This window comes from Hemiscyllium ocellatum, chromosome 19, assembly GCF_020745735.1.
Source record: "Hemiscyllium ocellatum isolate sHemOce1 chromosome 19, sHemOce1.pat.X.cur, whole genome shotgun sequence".
NCBI classification, from domain to species: domain Eukaryota; kingdom Metazoa; phylum Chordata; class Chondrichthyes; order Orectolobiformes; family Hemiscylliidae; genus Hemiscyllium; species Hemiscyllium ocellatum.
The window spans coordinates 14,205,924-14,220,106 of NC_083419.1; the positions used below are offsets into that span (position 1 = coordinate 14,205,924).

Below are 14,183 nucleotides of genomic sequence, written 5' to 3' on the forward strand. Positions count from 1 at the left end.
AGGTCCCTGGCATCATGAGGTAATAGTGCTAACCATTGAGCCACTGAGCTGCCCTAGCTAATGGCCTCAGAACGATTCCAGTTTTGCTGCATCTATTCCAGGGTATTGGTTATTTTTGTTTGAAACGTGTTCTGACATTGCACCTGAAATGGCCATTTATTGGTTTGTAACTATGTCTTGCAGTCATGGATTAATGGCAACAGCTTGTATTTCTGTTGCGCCTTTACCCGTGGTAAACAAACTGAAGGATCTTCACAAGAGTGTAATCAGATATTTGACACAAACACCGATATTAGGATAGGTGACTAAAAACTTGTTCAGAGCTGTAGATTTTCAAAGATTCATTTCGCATTTAAGTTGATGTTAAGGTTTAACCTTCTCTGTTTCACTTAGCATCTTATGCACCTCTAATGTATTCCTAATTTGCTTTCACTGTGGCTTGAAGAGTCAGCAATTTTTAAAAAAAATCTCTTCTCATAAATCAGCTTACAGTAGCCATCAGCTTTGTGTCCTGCTCCACATCAGTTCCAGAATTTGCAACTTCTGCTTGACCCTTCATGACCAGAACAGAATACAGTGTTCAAAGATGTGCATTGGCCAACACACTGTGCAACTTTTGCAAGATAGCATTAGGCCATTCTTGTATAGACCCGGTAATAACGCTCAAATGTTACGCTGATTGCACTTTATGACCAGACAGGCTGAACATATGCATCCATTTTCACACCCAGGTCTGTTCTGACACCATTCAGATGGATAGATTCCATTTTACCTTCCAATATTTACAATCTTATTTGTACTTTCTGCCCGGTTTATCTACCAGACTATCTGATGCTTACTAGGGAGGGAGGCATTTTATAAAAGGTGGGGAGCTTAAAGAACACAGAATCTAGTATATTATTTGTGCACAAATCTTTCAAGATGTCATGACAAGTTTAGCAAAATATATCAGATTCTGGGCTTTATAAACATTGGCACAAAGCCAAGAAGTTATATCTAGTTTTTAAGAAGCACTGGTTTGTTGCTATTTTGGACCATGGTCTAATTTGGAGCACCTCAACTTTACGGAGAATGTGAAGGCTTTAGGGATACAGTAATTTCAAATCAAAAGAGAAATATATTAAATTGGGGATTAGTTATGTAGGGAGTCTGGGAAGCTGAGCTGTGCCTCATAGCAGAGAAGTCTAAGGAGATATTTAAGAAATCAATGGAAAAACAATTTCGAATGGCTGATTGTAAAGGAACAAGAAATGACAAGAATTTTTAAAAATTTACTGAGTGGTTAGGATTCAGATTGGTTTGCTTCACATGATGCCAGCTACGGGTTCCATAGTATCCTTTTAAAAGGAATTGAATAAATAGATGAAGCAGAGAGAAAACAACAAAAAAAATTGCAGGCTACAATGAAAAAGAGCGAGTGGAGATTTCTTTTTGAAAGAGCCAGAGCAAGCTCAGTGTATCAAATGGCCTCCTTCTGTGTTACACTCCTCCAGTGAAGGTCTACAATTCGTAGCAACTTGCATTCTGTACTCAGGTCATTGATACTGATTAAAAACTGCAGAGCCTCAGCATAAAAACACTGGACCTGCATTCTGCACTCACTGTATCTTCCCAGCTTGACATAACTCATCTAACAGTGGTTCCTCTTTTATTTCAATTCCTCATTTAAAAATAAAGATCCACTTCCTCAAATTTGTTTGAAACAGGCTTTTGTGCTTGAAGTCTAAATGCCCTGCATTATAAGAGCTCTCTCCAATATGTACTTTTGATTGTTACTTCCTCAAACCTAGTGGTTAAGCAGGCAGGATGTCCCTTATGAAATAAGCACGAGTTGCCATTTACTAGTGTGTTTACATTTAAAGCCATTCTCAAGTTTGTTTCTAATGCTTGGTTCTATTACTTTGTAACCACAAAACCCATCAAGAAACATCTTAACACTGGAATAAGGATAATCAAATGAGACCAAAAGTTTGTGTAAGATTCTATATAGACAAAATAGTTATTTATTAATAACTTAGTTTTATACAATCAATCAATCAATCATTCTTATAATAAAATCCCCCATCCCACATTAAATTGTCGGTAACAATGAACTGGGGACGACTTCTCAACTGGCTACTGAGTTACAGCAAGTGCAGTGTATACATACAGTTTCGGCTTCCAGTTTTAAATACAGACTTATAGAAAAAAAAACTATTGCATTCATGATTAACTTCCCTGAAGAGTCTGCACAGAGGTAATGCACTGTATGAGATACGCATTGTCCATTATAAAAATTAACGCAAAGAAATTTGCCAGTCCCGTTTTCAAATAACAGTCTACTCATTCATTAGCAAGAAATCACAAGCACTGTATACACATGAACAAGGAGCTCAGCTGAAAATTGAGGGAAACAAGAGGACATAAATGATAAGCTAGCTTCAAATTGCACTCATACATAGATAAAGCATCATATCAAAGCAAGTCAAACACAACCTTTTTTTGGCATGTACTGTCCAAAGGATCAGTTAAAAACAATATTAATTTACATAGTAATTGTACATTTCCTGTCATTAGCATTTGCGAGGAAGGAGATGCACTGAATTCAATCTCAAGTACCTACAGGAAGCTACTTTCCTTACAGCAATCCACCCAAATAATACAATCTTGGTTGATGTACAATTTGTGACACTGGACCTGTACACAGACAATATATACAGAAATCATGCTGTAAAGTACTCTGTTGAATCTGGAGTACAGAAATATAATTGTGGCCAATTCCAGAACTCTCAAAACATCTTTTTTTTCTCCCCCACTCTCCTAACAAGCTGGAAAAAACAAAGTCTTCACTGAAGACAAATGTCTTGCTACCAACAGTACTCAACAAAAAAAAGGGGATTATTCAAGAGAGTGCAAGTATTTCGCCTGACTTCTCTCTTTGTCCCCTCTCAGACTGTGAAGCTTTCAGCCACTGTACTTTTCCAACTAACTTTGTGAACCATCAGTGGTCTCAAAGTCAAAGGGTCAGGGTCTCCCCACTTCAAAACAGCTGCTTGAACAAAAGAGTCAAGTTGCTTTCAGTGAAATCAGCTGCTTCTTTTTCATACCCATCTCGAGCCCCTTTACATGTCAGTGATTTGACCTTTAAAATTCTTCTGAGCCTTTACTCACTGGGTGCTGGGTTGAGCAGTCAAGTGGACTGGAGTGAGTCGAGTTGGAACATATTCTGGTTGGTGGGTGTGGTGGTGAAGTAGAGAGGCTGTGAGGGCAGCCGGTTATCACAGGGGCTGCTGAGGCCCAGGGTCCGCTCAAAGTCCAGCAGCTGCCCCATGAAGTTGAAGTTGGGGGAGATGTTCGACTTCTTCATCTTCACAATGTCGTAGGCGTCATTCATGGACAGATTCAACTTCTGCATCAGATAGGCCACAGTTACTGTGACTGATCGACTGATCCCAGCTAAACAGTGCACCAGTACCCCACAGCTCTGATTACGGGCCTCGTCTGGAAAATATTCAAATGAAAATAGAAATGGTCAATTGCAGAGAAACAAAGTTAGTTAGTGACACATTTTTCTGTTTGACACAAAACTCTCTGGCTAATTTGCATTCCCCCTCAGCCCTGAATAAATCTGCTCTTTCTCTTATATTCATGGGGTCTCCAGTAATTCTCCCAATTACACTTGTGAACATAGGGTGTCTGCGGGGGCAATAAAACTGATTTGCAGAGTACTGTGGAGGTTCGACTTTTTAAGGAATGTTTTGTAAATGCTGGGAGGCCTGTAAAAGGTTACCCTGCAACTTTTGTGTAACTGGGAAGCCTGCTGTGTCTGTATGTGGTCAGTGCTGACAGAGGAGTGCATTCATCTCTGGATTGATGTCTGTTGTATGAATGTTTCAATAGAAATCTTGCACGATACAGTGAATGTCTCCTATGTAGAGAATTACAGGCTGTGAAGTCTATTAAATTATTCTCCCAACTGTTGTGCTTCCCTTCACAATAGGAGCATTCAGGCGTTTCAAAAGCAAGAGGAAAGTCACAGGGGACAAGGCCCATTAACAGGAACAGGATGTCAACATTGCCTGAAAATGCTTTCCTTTGTAGGAGGAAATGCATTACAATGCCTTTAGATTAGCTTCTCTGTGGCTCCCAGCCGAAATTCCTTCCGCCCCAGCTCAAATCAGCTCCAGACTGCAGACCGTGCTTCAAGGATTGTAATTGCATTAGTTCTGGTTAAACCCAGAAGTCTGTACATAAACCTGCTGGGGATTCTTTTAAAACCTGTTTTAATTTCTCAGACTGGAAACCTTTCCACCAGCGTTCAATTTAACATAAAAGCCCAATATTTAAACAGCGTCACTTGAAAGGAAACAAACACAGACTCCCAGAAAGCAAGGAGCTGGGCTGGGAACATTTAAAGCTTTCAGTACCAACATTGAAACGGATGTGCTGCACCCTTCACAAAATCCGTTACAAGCTTTCCTGATGTCCCTTTTCTTTTGCAAATGCTGTTTGTAAAGATTATTTTAAAGGGACGTAGGCATTGCTGCCAAAGCCAGAATTTGTTGCCCGTCCCTGATCGCTACAATGCAGTGGCTTGCTAGGGCACCTCAGAGAGCAGTTAAAAATCCAAACCACACCGCTGTGGGAGCAGGTCTTTGGGAGTCTGCAGACTGGGACAAGATGGCAGATTTCCTTCCCTGAAGATTAGCGATCAGGGTGGAAATTTAGGACAACTGATGATATTTTTATGGCCTCCTTCAGCGAAGTTAGTTTTCAAGAGCAGAATTATTAACTAATTTGAGTTAAAATTCCATCCACAGCACAAGGACTGAGCTTGTGGAAGACGAGCAGAGTGCCATTAACACTATGCCACTATCACATAATGACCAGGACCTTGAAATAAGGCCAGAAGACATAAGAGACCATTCAGCCCATCTGGATTGCTCCATTCAATGAGGTCATGGCTGATTGGATAATCCTCAACTCCACTTGCCTTCTCTCCCCCCCCCCTCCAAAACCAATCACCCTCAAACCTGTTATGGATTATAAATATCTGTTATCTCAGTCTTGAATATAGACACTGACACAGCCTCAAAAGTCTTCTTTAGTAAATGTAACTTAACAGCTTTAAAAAAAAACATTTCAGAGCTGAATTGAAAGGGAAAAGCTCACTTTTAAATGGATCCTGAAACTTGGTCAATGTTATACTTTCAGAGAAAATGAAATCTGTTCTCAGTTCACTTCACTGAGGTTCTCCCTCTTAGTAAAGGAGTGTGACCAAACTGACACTTAGACCATCGACTTAATCTGCAGTCTCTTTCATTTTAGCTCATTCCTGATCCTTCTGTCGTAGGGTTTAAATAGCCCTCCCCACAATCTTGCTGCACAGGCTTGTTCACTTTGCGATGACTGAATTCAACATTACAACTATCTGCCTTCCCTGAAATAAAGCCTTCAAAACAAAACAAAATCAGAAAGGGTGAAAATCTTTGTGTGATGTTGGGAGACTTTGCCTACCTATGAATGCAATGGCTTCGGGGAAGAATTGAGAGAGGTTTTGACTCCAGTGATCGGAAATGGGGATTTGCTTATATTTGAACTCGCCGACATTCTCGAAGAGGTTTGGCAGGTTCGGAGTCACGTTTAAGATATACTTGATGCCATGCTCCTCCAAAACGTCCAAGTTGGTGGAGTCTTTAGCACAGCCCAGGTAAAGGTGGGGCAAGATCTCGACGGGGAAGGAGGGCTGCTGGTTGTTGGACAGGGGGCTGCTGTCACACTCAGTTGCGCTGCCAGAGTCCGGCTCCGACTCGATGTCTGAGGATGAGTCTGAGCTGATGCGGAGACCCCCAAGACCCAGCACTGGCACAGTGGGCGAGGAGCTCCCACATGAACTGTCCAGGTTACTCTCACAGTGCGTTGGGTATTCCGCCTGGAACTTACTGAATCCGCCTAGGAACACAGGAGAGGACAACAAAAAGAAAAATACAGCCACTTTAGTTTCATCTATCTGGAAAAAATCAGAATAATGCAGACACAAGGGAGAGCGATTAGACTCATTTCATCCTCACATTCTCTGCTCCATCAGTCACTCTCACCCCCATCTCTCCCCACTCCCCCATTCGCTCACTCACTCACACCCCCCTCCCCCCATTCGCTCACTCACTCACACCCCCTCTCCCCCCATTCGCTCACTCACTCACTCACTCTCCCATTCATTCACTCACTCTCTCTCCCTCCCCTATTCATTCATTCACTCACTCTCTCTCCCTCCCCTATTCATTCATTCACTCACTCTCTCTCCCTCCCCTATTCATTCATTCACTCACTCTCTCCCATTCATTCACTCACTCTCTCTCCCTCCCCTATTCACTCACTCACTCACACTCTCCTACTCATTCACTCACTCACACTCTCCTACTCATTCACTCACTCACACTCTCCTACTCATTCACTCACACTCTCCTACTCATTCACTCACTCACTCACACTCTCCCCTATTCATTCACTCACTCTCTCTCTCCCCCATTCACTCTCTCACTCTCTCCCCCATTCACTCTCTCACTCTCTCCCCCATTCACTCACTCACTCTCTCTCCCACTCACTCACTCACTCTCTCCCATTCACTCACTCACTCTCTCTCTCTCTCCCATTCACTCACTCACTCTCTCCCCCATTCACTCTCTCACTCTCTCCCCCATTCACTCTCTCACTCTCTCCCCCATTCACTCACTCACTCTCTCTCCCACTCACTCACTCTCTCTCTCTCTCCCATTCACTCACTCACTCTCTCTCTCCCATTCACTCACTCACTCTCTCTCTCCCATTCACTCACTCACTCTCTCTCTCCCATTCATTCACACATTCACTCTCCCATTCATTCACTCATTCACTCTCCCATTCATTCACTCATTCACTCTCCCATTCATTCACTCACTCACTCTCACTCACTCCCTCTTGCCCCCATTCACTCACACTAACTCTTCCGCAACATCCTGCAAATCATTCCCTTCTTCATTTACAACATGTTTCAGAATTATGGTGTAAAGCATCGACTCTTGGTTCTTACAGCTCGCTATCCTTCCAGTTTCTCTGCATGTCCCAATAAAGCCTGTTCCCTTCACACTTTTAAATCTAACCGGCGGGGTGTGGGGGAAGAAGCGGGGTGGAAGTAGAGGATTTGAACTGGACCAGAACACACTGGACCAGTGGGGAGTTCCTCCATCCCTCCCTGACCTGCAGCAATCACACCGTCTTCAAATAATCATCTCTCTGCTTTCTTTAAAAATAAAATGAAAACAACACAGGTTGCCGTTGTGAAACAGGTGCCTCTCACCTTCCAAGCAGAACACTTTGCAGCCCTCATCCTTTAACTTTCTGAGCAGCAAGCCCAGCACCGAGGTCGCGTTGAGGTTCTCGTTGCACTCCAAAGTGCTCTGGTCGTACAGTAGGATGATGTCTGTGTTGCAGCGCCGGGCGAAGCGCTCCTTGTCCTCGTTGTTGGAGATGAGCGACTTGACCGGGAAGTTGCCCTTCCTCAGGCGCCGCAGCATCAGCCCGGGGATGGCGACGTTGATGGCCGCCTCGATGTGCGACGAGTCGTACAGCTCATGGGCTCGGCAGTCCACCAGCAAGAGCCGGTCGTTGCCTCTCTCCAGCTGGTCGTGCAGCCAGCCCGTCGCCTTGCAGAACGCCATTTCCGAGTCGAACGGGGCGCAAGGAAATTTCTCTAACATGGGGGCAACACCTTTTACTGACCGAGCATCAGGTCAAAACAAAACCTAACCCCCTCGGAGAGAGAAACCAGAACAGCCAGCCACGAGAAATGCTCTCTCTTGTGCGTGAATCAATGGGCACGCTTGCAACAACAACTAAAGAAAATAAAGGGGGGTAGGAGAATGTCTTTCAAAATGCAAACGCTTTTGCTTTGCAAAGGTGCTCTGAACGGCTGGAAGGGAAGAGAGAGTGGGTTTCACACAAAAAAAGTCAATTCCCTCAGAGAGGAATCTGCAATCAGTCTGTGTGCGACTAGCCCCGGATTGCTGAATGATAACAGGACGTCTCTCTTGTTTTTTTTTCTCAATGACCCTGGGAGGCGCCGCGCCGCTCGCTCTGTAACAAAGCAGAGCTCAACCCCTCTGTCCAATAGAAACACAGCATCCCCACAAATGGATACATTCGGCCGCACGCAGCCAATCGGCTCCCGGATTCCTTCTCATGACGTCACAGTCGTTGCCCGGGCGACGACCTGGAGCTGGTGTGTATGCAAATAAGGTTTAGAAGTGCCATTCACAAAGGAGAGAGAGAAAGAGAGCTGCTGTGTCTAAAACCCCTCCTTTGCAATTGGAAGCAGGAATTTCCACTCTGCTCACACACGAGGGAGGGAGGAAGCCAAAGAGAAATAAATAAAGAGGCATCCTCCCGTTCCTTAATGAAATGGACAGCAGAAAACAAAACAAACGCACATACAATAAAAAAAGTCAAAACAAATGACTCCAGGACTCGAGAATACAAATAATACGAAGCGTCTGGCTAGGTAAAATTCTCGGTGTAAGTTACATAATTGCAGGCTCTTTTTCTTAATCAACCCAGGATAATTAACCGTCGTTAAAAGCATTGCCCCACAACGTCAGCATGGATTCTTTTTCTCTGTATTTTGTTGTGGCAGGAAGCACCAATGTGCTATTTCTCCGCGATCAGTCACCATTTGGCGTCCGCTGATTTTTTTTTGTTGTTTCTGAATGGGAATTGTTTAAAAAACTGCCGGCGGGCACCACTTGCTACACATTTCGCAACCTCCGGCAGAACCACCGTTTCCATTCACATCTGATCTGTTGGCAGGGTTTCGAAAGTAGAATTGTTTCCACCGACATTTGGAACGGATTGGGTGTCGTTGTATTTTACACGGTCCAAGTGAATGATGCCGAAAATGCCTGCGGCTCTTTATTACTTTAAAGATATATCCGGAACAAGCATTTGAACGAAATGCTCAAATTTCTAAGAATGCACCATGTTCTCGGCTGCATTGCATGTAGTTAACTCCACTGTAAAATTCCATCTTTTTTCAAATATTTGACAAATGTCGCTCATACTGTATTCCTTATGAGTTTCGTGAGGGAGTGGGGTTGGAGGGTCTGGGGGAAGCTCAGATATATCGTCAGTTTGCCGCCAAAACAAACCAAGCATTTTATCGGAAAGGTAATTTTAAAATCTCTCTGTTATTGAGCGTTTGCAGAACATAAAATTAGTCAGGAGTGGGATATAGGGGAGATTTTTTTTCCTGATTCGTTTACATTAGAAAAAACAAAGAAGGATTGATAACGCTGAATGAAATGGAAATTATATGAGTCGAGACTTGGGTTGATAGCCTGTGTTTAAGAAAAAAAATGACGGACTCAGCGCCTCAGATATGTGAATCTTTCGCTTGAGGCTATTTATTGCATATTTTTAACACGGAAAGGACACTTCATTTGTGATTTGTAAATATATTTCCCACAGATATTGAACCCTCTGGGTAACAGCTAGTCTGACACGTTCAATGCTGGACTGGTTGCATCATTTTATTGAGGTGGAATTTCTTGGTAATTCAGAGGGCCCCAGGAAACATCCCCGCAGACTCGGGGGCGATATCCTTTCATGTAACACAACAAACACTTCTACAGAAAACAGAAAGATGTGTGCCCAGAGTTTATCCCCCCTCCCTTTCTGCAATGCGTGGGAGGCAAGTAACGAATTTACAATTCTCCATTGACAACTGGTACCTTCAGACAACCCAGAGACGCTCTGGTGTAGCGTGTTCAGCAAACTGTAGGCTGGGGGTTCAGGGAACAGCAGGATCGAGTTACAGCTCGCTTGACACTGCACTGCATTGGCTACAAAAATGAAAACGTCATCTTAAATCTTCACTGGACCCGAAACTCAGTTTCTCTCTCCACAGATGCTGCCAGACCTGCTGATTTTCTGCTTTTGTGTGTGTGTGTTTCAGATCTCTCGCACCCACAATTCTTCGTTTTGAATCTCCCCAGCTAGGGAACACTTGAATCCATTCCACCATCTGGGATTCCCAAAGTAACTGGTCATATTTAAATGTACAGCGATGGAATCTGCAGATTTAATGTTAATTTATAGATGAAAAAAAGACCAGTAGCTGGATTACATGTAAAACATAACTAACATCAGTTTGTAATAGGTCATATCCAAAACGAATAAGCCACGGTGCATATAACCTTTTTGCAATGCATTTACAATGCAGAATTAAACTTGAATCATTTACCTCAGTAAGGGCTGGCGGGTCATTTTGTTTCGGGCTATTCTGTTAAAGTCAATTCTATTATTAACTTTCCTATCCTTCCATTTACTGCCTGAAACACAGTGCGATCTGGTGTGAGGTTAATTCAATCTCACAGAGTGTCCCTGTCACACTTCCTTCATCATGGATTTTGGGTACAAAGTGAATTGATCACAGATTTGCCAACAATTTGAGAGCAGAATTTCTGTCTACCTGACACAGGCGGAGAACTTTATCAGGGCTGGCTTTGGGCTGGACTGGGATTTGATTTTTACAGCAGAAAGGGTGGTTAGACGAATTTAATTCACAGAGTTATGTTTTATCACCCCGGAGACAACAGTCCAATGACTCCAAGCAACGCGCTAAAATAAAACTCCCTTTTGTAACATCTAAAAGATGGAATTTCCAAGTCAGGGGGCAGAGGTGGCCAGATTAATTCACAACAGTTCAACGAAACTTTTCAGGAAGCAATCTCCTATTAAAATGTAGGGATTTAAATTTCCGGTCTTTTATCTAATAGGCTTTAACGTCCAGTTATTGATCTTCAAAAATAAACGGGATTTCTCGACCGTTGGCATTAAATCAGAAATTGCCCAAAGTGTCGGGTGCATCGGTCAGGGGTAAATATAGGGGAATGGGTCTGGGTCGGTTGCTCTTCGGAGGGTCAGTGGGGACTTGTTGGGCCGAAGGGCCTGTTTCAAAACTGTAGGGAATCTAATATCTAAAAAAACAATCACTTCAGCAGGCAGCAAAGCAATCGCGGTGATTGTATTCAATCTCACTCCCACAGAAACTCACTCTCCAAACTCCTCAGAAGATAACATTTGTCATTTCTCTTTAGATTGCTGGGTGTAGATTAGGACCCCAGATGTTTTTACTTGGAAGGTATTCAGAAAAAAAACTATTCTTACCGCTTGTTTAGAAATTAATACACAGCCTGTTTGTTCTGTGCGGTCCACCCCCTCCCCTCTATTACTGTCCTCCCTCACTTCTTTTCCCCTCCCAGCCCCCAGCCCCACTTCTCTCTCCCTCTGATTTGCCTCCCCACCATCCCACCCGCTCCCCTTCCTATCCCCCCTCTTCACTACACCTTGATTAAAAACCCTCCCCCTCCCTCTCTACCCCATCCCAAGCTGACTTCCTGCTCTTTCTTTCTCTCTTTCCTCCCCTTCCTGTCCCTCCTCATTATTCCCCTTCATATCCCCTCCATTCACCTCCCTCATTCACCTCTCACTTCCTCCCTCCTCATCCCTCCCCCTCATTGTTCCCCTCTGCTCCTCTTCCCGACTCAATTTCCTCCCTCCCTTTCTGTTTTCTTTTTCTCTATCCTCCTTTTCTCCTACCCTCTCTCCTCTTTCCTCCCTATCCCTCTGTCCCTCTCCTGCCCCTCTCCTCTACCCTTTCTTCCACCCCACCCCTTCCTCCCTCCCTCCCTCTTGTTACCCTCCTACGTTTTAATTTCTCTATTTTTCTATATTTTTCCTAAGAGTTGTATTTAAGAATCTGTACCTTGATACCTCTGTACCACAACTGGACACTTGTAAACTGCAGTCCTCACTTTTGCGTATTTGTAAACTTTTTCCTATACTCTGGTGAGTACATGTGACAGGGAGAAAGTGAGGACAGCAGATGCTGGAGATCAGAGTCCAGAGTGTGGTGCTGGAAAAGCAGGGACAGGTGACAATAAAGTTACTTCTAATTTACCTCTCCCACTCTTTCCCAGTGACATAGATTGTGTGTGAGATCGTATCCCAATACTCACTCTGCTGATTCGTTAAGAGTCATAGAATGGTTACATTGGAAGGAAGAGCGAAGGCCCATTAATCACCAGCGACCCTTACCCATGTGCCTCAGTAGCTATAACTCCACAGCAAGTTACTCACAATGCTGTTCCCACTGAGATGAACAAACACAGAACCTACCACATTATCAACCGGTTCTGGGTTAAAGTTCCCCCTTGGGTCACCAGACCAGATATTCCGAGGAAGTGCAGCACTGTTGCTGGTGCTGTCTTATGTTATTTGTAGAACATAAAATAGTACAGCACAGGAACGGGCCCTTCGGCCCATGATGTTGTGCCAAACATGACGCCAAATTAAACTAATCCCTTCTGTCTGCCCTCAGTCCATATCCTGCCATTCCTTGCATATTCATGGCTTATCTAAAAGGCTCTTAAATAGCCCAGGTGTACCTGCCTCCACCACCACCCCTGGTAGCGTATTCCAGACTCCTACCACTCTCTGTGTAAAACACTTGCCCCTCACATCTCCTTTGATCTTTTAATCTCTCACCTTAAATGCATGCCCCCTTATATCAGACATATCAACTCTGGGAAAAGATTCTGACTTGTCAACCCAATCTACGCATCTCACTATTTTATAGATTTCTATCAAGTCTCCCCTCAGTCTCTGCCGTTCCAGTGAAAACAATCTGAGTTTTTCTAGCCTCTCCTTATAGCTCATACCCTCTAAACCAGGCAGCATCCTGGTAAGCCACTTCTGCACCCTCTCCAAAGCCTCCACATCCTTCCTGTAATGTGGCAACCAGCACTGAATGCAATTCTCTAAATGCGTCCTAGCCAAAGTCTTATAAAGCTGCAATATGACATCCTGATCCTTGTACTCAGTTCCCTGACCAATTAAGGCAAGCATGCCATATGCCTTTTTTTCAAACAGCTTATTTGATGGCATGGTCACTTTCAGGGAGCTATGGACTTTGAGCTGATTTGATTTGATTTATTTATTTGAACCCCAAGATTCCTCTGTACATCAATGCAGTTCAGGGTCCTGCCATTAACTGTATACTTTTCCTTAACATTTGATTTCCCAAAGTGCAGCACCTCATACTTACCCTGATTAAATTTTATCTATCATTTCTCTGCCCATATTCACAACTGATCTATATCCTCTTGTATCCTTTGACAACATTCTACATTATCCACAACTGCACTGATCTTTGTACAGTGGGCCCTCTCAGCTAAATGTAAAAAAAACCCTGTCACATTTTTTACAAAGTTCTCTCTGATGTCCTGGGCCAATATTTCTCCCGTGGCCTACCAAACCTTGGGCTGTGACCCTCCCTTCCCCCACCAGTAGGGATGGCTGACAAAATCTGGGGACCGTGATTCCCAAACATGTGGCATGGAGCAGGACTCCCAGACAGAAGGACCACACTCTCAGAGAGCAGTGAATCAATGGGACTCTTTTATCACAGTGACTGGGTCATTAAGCATATTCAAAGCTGAGACAGGCAGATTTTTCGCCAGTAAGGGAATTGAGGATTACAGGGAAAAGTCAGGAAAGTGGAGGTTTTTAAATTTATTTTTTCCAGAATCAGCTTGTTCAGAGATAGAGTCATAGAGCCATAGAGATGTACAGCATGGAAACAGACCCTTCGGTCCAACCCATCCATGCTGACCACGTATCCCAACCCAATCTAGTCCCACCTGCCAGCACCCGGCCCATATCCCTCCAAATCCTTGCTATTCATATACCCATCCAAATGCCTCTTAAATGTTGCAATTGTATCAGCCTCCACCACATCCTCTGGCAGCTCATTCCATACACGTACCACCCTCTGCATGAAAACATTGCCCCTTAGGTCTATTTTATATCTTTCTCCTCTCACCCTAAACCTATGCCCTCTAGTTCTGGACTCCCCAATCCCAGGGAAAAGACTTTGTCTATTTATCCTATCCATGCCCCTCATAACTTTGTAAACTTCCATAAAGTCGCCCCTCAGCCTCTGATGCTCCAGGGAAAACAGCCCCAGCCTGTTCAGCCTCTCCCTGTAGCTCAGATCTTTCAGCCCTGGCAACATCCTTGTAAATCCTTTCTGAACCCTTTCAAGTTCCACAACATCTTTCCGATAGGAAGGAGACCAGAACTGCACACAATATTCCAACAGTGGCCTAACC

The 14,183-nt window shown here is 43.9% G+C and overlaps 1 protein-coding gene across 2 annotated transcripts; it reads right to left on the minus strand.

Moving 5' to 3' along the window:
• Positions 1–1,978: 1,978 nt before the first annotated feature.
• Positions 1,979–8,098, minus strand: dusp6 (dual specificity phosphatase 6). 2 transcript variants are annotated; one of them, XM_060839670.1, is made up of 3 exons: positions 7,316–8,095; positions 5,497–5,931; positions 1,979–3,480 (listed from the first exon to the last, which is right to left on the minus strand). In XM_060839670.1, exons 1-3 carry the CDS (start codon positions 7,713–7,715, stop codon positions 3,170–3,172), a joined length of 1,146 nt encoding a protein of 381 aa, XP_060695653.1. In that variant the 5' UTR covers positions 7,716–8,095; the 3' UTR covers positions 1,979–3,169. The 2 variants fall into 2 exon arrangements, with proteins under 2 accessions (XP_060695653.1, XP_060695654.1); XM_060839671.1 differs by lacking the exon at positions 5,497–5,931 and having other exon boundaries at positions 7,316–8,098.
• Positions 8,099–14,183: the final 6,085 nt, after the last annotated feature.

Bases quoted from the DNA above. Each gene is read 5' to 3' on its own strand.
- dusp6 (XM_060839670.1), bottom strand. From the start codon at position 7,715: ATGTTAGAGAAATTTCCTTGCGCCCCGTTCGACTCGGAAATGGCGTTC. The intron at 5,932-7,315 runs GTGAGAGGCACC...CTGTGTTCCTAG, and splicing joins CAAAGTGTTCTGCTTGGAAG to GCGGATTCAGTAAGTTCCAG. The intron at 3,481-5,496 runs GTAGGCAAAGTC...AATATTTTCCAG, and splicing joins CGAAGCCATTGCATTCATAG to ACGAGGCCCGTAATCAGAGC.